Source organism: Melospiza georgiana, chromosome 33 (assembly GCF_028018845.1).
Source record: "Melospiza georgiana isolate bMelGeo1 chromosome 33, bMelGeo1.pri, whole genome shotgun sequence".
Classification (NCBI taxonomy): domain Eukaryota; kingdom Metazoa; phylum Chordata; class Aves; order Passeriformes; family Passerellidae; genus Melospiza; species Melospiza georgiana.
Window position 1 is genome coordinate 2,205,486 of NC_080462.1, and position 6,591 is coordinate 2,212,076.

A 6,591-nucleotide genomic window follows, 5' to 3' on the forward strand; every position below is an offset into this window, starting at 1 on the left:
GTGCCAAGCGCCCAGAGGTAGCCGGGGGAGCTGCGGGGAGCACCGGGGTGTTCAGAGCCCCCAAGGCCCCAGCGATCCTGGGTGGGCTCCGGTGTCCTCGGGCTCTCAGTGGGGTCTCCGCAGGTTGCAGGCACGGAGCCGCTCCTGGAGCAGCTGCAGCTCCTCGGTCAGCCCGGCCAGGGACGGGGCCAAGCGGCCACGCTGCAGGGAGAGCACGTCCAGCACAGTGTGGGGACACAGGACACGGGACAGGGATGGGGACACGGGGAGCAGAACATGGGTGGAGGGTTCATCATGGGACAGGAGCACAGGGGTGGGAACACGGGGACAAGAATGGGATAGAGTGGAGGGCTCATCATGGGACAGGGACACAGGGGTGGGAACACGGGGCTGAATGTCCCGTGCAGGACAGGGTAGGATGGATGGACATGGGGTCTGTCTGTCCATCCGTCCATCCATGGATGGACGTGGAGTCCGTCCATCCATCCATCCATCCATCCATCCATCCATCCATCCATCCATCCATCCATCCATCCATCCATCCATCCATCCCCTGATGGACACAAATCCAACCTCACCCCCAGCCCAAACACCAGGACAGGACTGACACCCCCCAAACCCGGACCCCCCAACCCAGGCCCCCCAGTCCATCCCCCCCGTGCCTCAGTTTCCCCGTACCTGTTCCTGGGGCAGCGCCCTGAGGTAGCAGCGGTGCCAGAGCCGCACGCAGGGCCCGGCGGTGCAGGGCAGCAGCAGCCCCGGGGGGGGCTGGCACGATGTCCCCAAGAGCCCCCCCGGTGTCCCCTGGCTGCCCGAGGGGGACCCCCAGAGTGGGGGGCGCTGGGGGGGGCGGCTCCACCAGGGCAGGGGGTGGGGGCACAGGGAGCCCTTGGCCAGAGCCAGCACCAGCCTGGGCTCCCCCCACCGACAGGGCTCCGCGGGCTGGGGAAGGAGCAAAACTGGGATTAGGAGAAATTAGGGGAAAAAAAATGGGGAAAAAAAAATCCCATTATGGGATTTTCCCTCAAAGGGAAAACAGGAGGAAAAATGGGGTGAAAAAATAGGGGCAAACAAAAAGGGGGGAAAATCCCAGTTTGGGATTTTCTCTTTAAGGGAAAAACAGGGAGGGGGAAAAAGGGGGTGGAAAAATTAGGGGCAAACAAAAAGGGGGAAAAAATAGGAAAAATTCGGGGCACCAAAAGGGGAAAAATGCTATTTTGGGATTTTCCCTCAAAGAGAAAACAGGAGGAAAAATGGGGCGAAAAATAGGAATAAAAGGGGCTGAAAGCAAGAGGAAATGGGGGAAATGATAGGGATGGGGGGAAAAGGGGAGGGTGCAGCCCCACTCACCATGCTGGGGGTCGGGGGCCCAGCAGGGCCTGGGGGTCCCGCGGGGTTCCGGAACTGCTCCCGCTGCTGCCGGCTGTAGCGGCGGCCCCAGGCCCACACCGGGGGGAAGCTGCAGGGCTTGGGGTGTCCCCTGTGCCCCCCGGGCTCCTGCCAGCCCCCCATGGGCCGGTAGGTCTGGCTGGGGAGCCGGGGCTGTGAGGGGAGGGTTGGGAAATCAGTGCCGTGTTTGGGATGGGGAAACTGAGGCACGGAGGGGGGAAAGAAATGGGAGATCTGGGGGTGCCCGTGCCCAGTTTGGAATGGGGATGGAGAAACTGAGAGTGAGGAGGAGAAGGGGTGAAATGGGAGGGTTTGGGGGTGCCCAGTTTGGAATGGGGATGGAAAAACTGAGAGTGAGGAGAAGAAGGGGTGAAATGGGAACTAAGAGTGAGGAGAAGAAATCTTGGACAGAAATCCAGAAGATTTCAGGACAGAAATCCTGGACCCCAGAAGGATTTCAGGACAGAAATCTTTTGGATTTCTGTCCAAGATTTCTTCTGGGAGATCTGGCGGTGCCCGTGCCCAGTTTGGAATGGGGGTGGAGAAACAGAGTGAGGGGGAAAAGGGGTGAAATGGGAGATCTGGGGGTGCCCAGTTTGGAACGGGGATGGAGAAGCTGAGACATGGAGGGGGAAAAGAAGGGGTGAAATGGGAGATCTGGGGGTGCCCAGTTTGGAATGCGGATGGAACTGAGAGTGAGGAGAAGAAGGGGTGAAATGAGAACTGAGACTGAGGGGAAGAGGGGGTGAAATGGGGGTGCCCATGCCCAGTTTGGAATGGGGGTGGAGAAGTTGAAACGGAGGGGAAAAGGGGTGAAATGGGAGATGTGGGGGTGCCCGTGCCCAGTTTGGAATGGGGATGGAGAAACAGAGTGAGGGGAAAAGGGGTGAAACGGGAGGTGTGGGGGTGCAGCCCTGCTGCCCTGCCCTCACCAGGCTGCTGCGGCCCCGCTGGCGCTGGCAGCTGAAGCGGAAGGTGCTGCAGTCGGGGCTGAAGCTGCTGTCGTGCAGCGCCAGCAGGAACGCCTCGGTGAAGCCAAAATGCGCCGGGAATTGCCACAGCAGCTGCCACGTGCAGTCCAGGAAGAGCAGGAACACGGGGGCCTGGGGGGAAATGGGGATGGGAGGGGATCACCTCCTCCTGGGGTTAGGGATGGGACAGGAGTGGGGGTCTCACCTCCTCCTGGGTTAGGGATGGGACAGGAGTGGGGGTCTCACCTGCCAGGGTTTGGGTTAGGGATGGGACAGGAGTGGGGGTCCCACCTCATCCCAGAGTTAGGGATGGGACAAGAGTGGGGTTAGGGTTAGGGTCTGTCAGACAGGACTGGGGGTCTCAGCTCCTCCCTGGGTTAGGGGGGTCCATGGGACAGGAGTGGGGGTCTCACCTCCTCCAGGGTTAGGATGGGAGAGGAGTGGGGGTCTCACCTCCTCCAGGGTTAGGGATGGGACAGGAGTGGGGGTCTCACCTGCCAGGGTTAGGGATGGGACAGGAGTGGGGTCTCACCTCCTGCCAGGGCCAGGATTAGGGTCTGTGGGACAGGGTTGGGGGTCTCACCTCCTCTATGGGACAGGAGTGGGGGTCTCACCTCCTGCCAGGGCTAGGATTAGGGTCTGTGGGATAGGGTTGGGGGTCTCACCTCCTGCCAGGGTTAGGGTTGGGGGTCTCACCTCCTGCCAGGGCTAGGGATGGGGATGGGGGTCTCACCTCCTGCCAGGGCTAGGATTAGGGTCTGTGGGATAGGAGTGGGGGTCTCACCTCCTGCCAGGGCCAGGATTAGGGTCTGTGGGACAGGGTTGGGGGTCTCACCTCCTCCATGGGACAGGAGTGGGGGTCTCACCTGCTGCCAGGGCTAGGATTAGGGTCTGTGGGACAGGAGTGGGGGTCTCACCTCCTCGCGGGGGCTGTCCTGGCACAGGAGCCCCAGCCTCCGTGGGAAGGGGTGCCCGGCTGCCACCCACTCCCTCTGCACCAGGCTCTGGAAGCCGGGCAGGGAGCGGGCGTGGGGGTCCCCCAGGAGCTGCACCAGGGAGGCCAGCAGGCAGTTCAGGTCCCGGTCTGAGGCTTCTGGGGGGACAGAGTGGTGAGGGGGGGGTCCCTTTGAAGCCCCCTCCCATCTTTTTCCAGCCCCCACCTTGCAGGATCACAGAGCAGCGTTTCCCTGCCAGCAGCGATGCCACCTCCGCTGCTTTTCTCAGGCAAGAGCTGGGGGGTAAAAACAGGGGTTCGGGGCACCCCAAAATGTCACAGTCACTCTTTTGGGTGGCTCGTGCACCCACCACAATGCCCCCAGCACCCCATGGTGCCAGGTGGGCTGGGGGCGACATTCCACCATGGAATTTAGGGTGCATTTTCCCTAAAATACCTCCCTGCACCCCAAAGTCCCCCCTGTCCCCTGCTCACCGCACATGATCCAGCCACCGTGTCCCCTCCAGGGCCGAGAGCCACTTGTCCTCTGCCACTGCACCTGCATCCCAGGGGACGGGGTTCAGAGGAGGGGAATCCCAGCCCCCCCAGTGGGTTTGGGGGTCCCCAGTGTCCCCCTGGTGTCACTCACCCGGCAGGCAGAGCGCCCTCAGCCTCAGGTGGGCCAGCTGGATGTCAGCCAGCGTGGGCAGCTCGGCCGTGTCAGCCAACACGCAGGGCCCACGGCCCCCCAGCAGCAGCTCCTCCAGGCACCTGGGGGCACAGGGAGCCCTGCGTGGTGCCAGCCCGGGGGCACAGGGAGGTGCCAGGCCGGGGGCACAGGGAGCCCTGGGTGGTGCCAGCCCGGGGGCACAGGGAGGTGCCAGCCCGGGGGCACAGGGAGCCCTGCGTGGTGCCAGGCCAGGGGCACAGGGAGGTGCCAGGCCGGGGGCACAGGGAGCCCCAGGTGAGGCCAGGCCAGGGGCACAGGGAGGTGCCAGCCCAGGGGCACAGGGAGGTGCCAGCCCAGGAGCTCCAGGTGTGCCCAGGCTGGGGGCACAGGGAGCTCCAGGTTGTGCCAGCCGCAGGGCACAGGGAGCCCCAGGTTGTGCCAGCCGCAGGGCACAGGGAGCCCCAGGCAATGCCAGCCTGGGGGCACAGGGAGCCAGCCCTGGGCACACCCTCAGCCCCCTGGCACCCACCTCACGTCCTCGCTGCCGGGCTCTGAGGCCGGGTGGAAGCTGGCAGCTCTCAGCAGGTCCCCCCCGCCCGGGTGGTGCCAGCACAGGCGCTGCAAGAGAAACGGGGTGACACCCCCAGATGCCCCGGTGCCCCCCACCCCGCCCGGCCCTGCCCAGGCACTCACAGGCACCCGGCGCTCCTGGAAGTGGCCAAAGGTTCGCTTGAGGTCGTGGTCCAGCAGCCCGCTGGGCACCCACAGGTACTGCGGGAGGCTGTGGGAAGGTGGGACACGGGCTGGGGTCCCCCCAGTTCTCGGGTGCCGTTTGGGGGGGCTCAGGCGGCGCTGGGGGCCGTACCTCGGGGCCATGTCGAAGCGCTCATTGACGGCGCTCACCCTCCAGCCCGCAGCGCCGAGACGCTGCAGCTCCTCCTCCCAGTCCCGCAGGCTCTCGAAGAGCAGCGTGGTGGACGAGCCTTCATCCTCCTCCTCCTCCTCCTCCTCCTCCTCCGGGATGGCTTCCCCAGGGCTGGCCCAGCCATCGGCAGCATCCCCCAGCCTCGCAGCCGCCTCCCGCGCCTGTGCGATGGCGTTGGCCACCTGCGAGGGCAGCGGGGCTGGGCTGTGAGGGGGGAGCCCCCCGGGTACCCCAGAGTGGGGGTGCAGCCCCTCTGCCCCTCCCGGCCGTACCCGGAACGCCTGCGGGGCCAAGCCGTTCTCGGGGAAGGAGAAGCGGAGCAGGCGGAAATCCCGGCAGAACACGGCGAGCTCCTCCGGGATGAACTTGAGGGTGGAGGCGGCCGTGAGCACCTTGGGCTTGGAGAAGCTGCTGGCTGCGGTCGGGGGGATGAGGCTGTCAGGGATGAACCCCGAGAGCCGCCCGGCTCATCCCGCGTGTGCCCAGGTGTGCCCAGGTGTGCCCAGGTGTGCCCAGTACCTGCCACCAGTTTGTGGATGCAGGGCAGCGCCACCTCGTCCTCAGAGCGGAGGAGGCCACGGGGGCCGGGAGCCTGCGGGAGAGTGGGGAGGGCTGGGAACTGCCCCGGAGCGTCCCCCAGGCCCGGGAGGGGAGCTGGGGATGGATCTGGGCTGGGACATCCGCACCTGTGTCCCTTGTCCCCGCCATGGCCTGCAGTGAGGAGCTCCCAGGGTGAAGGATCTGCAGTCAAGGGGCCGGGATGGGCTGGGATGGGAGGCAGGGGTGGGGTGGGGCTGAGCCGAGGGTCGGGGCGCGGTGGGGTGGGGTCGGAGTGGGATCGGGATGTGCCGGGATTGGGGTCGGGATGGGATCGGGATGTGCCGGGATGAGATTGGGATGGGGTCGGGATGTGCCGGGATGGGGTCGCGCCGGGGCAGGGATCCCCCCGGGCAGGCGGCGCGGGGCCCCGCGGTCCCGTTCCCGGTATTCCCGGTATTCCCGCTGTTCCCGGTATTCCCGCTGTTCCCGGTAGTCCCGCTGTTCCCGGTGTTCCCGTCGCACCTGGCCGGGCACGAAGGCGAGGCGCCGGTTGGTGCAGAGCAGCGTCCCCGGGACGGAGCCGCCGCCGTTCCCGCGGCGCCGCCGGGCGCCCGCCGCCTCCTCGAGCACCCGCTCCCCTGCGGGGACCGACACTGGGTGCGGGGCTCCGAGCGCCCCGAGCCCCCCAAACCCCCGGCCCCGCTCCCGGCCCTACCTGGGAGCCCGGGGAAGGGCGGGCGGCGGCCGCCCGGGGCCCCGCTCATGGCGCAGGGACTTTGGCCGGGCGGGCCCGGAGCGCCGGGGCCGGAGCGGCCCGGGAAAGAGCCCCGAGCGCCCGGCCCGGCTCCGGCATCCCGCCCTGCACTCCGGCATCCCGCCCTCCCCTGGCATCCCTGCCCCGCCATCCCGCCCCTCGGGGCCCGGCGTTCCGCTCATCCCGCCTTCCGCCCCGCGCCGTCCGATACCGGCGGAGGGAAACGGGGGGAGCCCGGGAGCTCCGCGGGCGGCCTGAGGCGCCCCAAAGTTCAGTGTTGGGTCGGGGGTACGGACCCCACGGCCACCCCTCGGGGACGGGCGGGTCTGGGGTCTCCAAAGAGGGGGAAGCCCCAAACGCCGCCAGCAGCCGAGCGGGGGGGGCGCGGGGCGGCGGCAGAAGCTGCTC

At 66.8% G+C, this 6,591-nt stretch overlaps 1 protein-coding gene across 1 annotated transcript; it reads right to left on the bottom strand.

Annotated features, from left to right (window-relative positions):
* Nucleotides 1-6: 6 nt before the first annotated feature.
* Nucleotides 7-6,193, bottom strand: MTMR11 (myotubularin related protein 11). Its single transcript, XM_058042650.1, has 15 exons — nt 6,145-6,193; nt 5,952-6,067; nt 5,409-5,481; nt 5,162-5,304; nt 4,830-5,071; nt 4,658-4,745; nt 4,494-4,582; nt 3,944-4,065; nt 3,790-3,853; nt 3,521-3,591; nt 3,278-3,453; nt 2,322-2,492; nt 1,351-1,542; nt 679-942; nt 7-201 (listed from the first exon to the last, which is right to left on the bottom strand). The coding sequence occupies exons 1-15, from the start codon at nt 6,191-6,193 to the stop codon at nt 106-108; spliced, it is 1,956 nt and encodes a 651-aa protein (XP_057898633.1). The 3' UTR covers nt 7-105.
* Nucleotides 6,194-6,591: the final 398 nt, after the last annotated feature.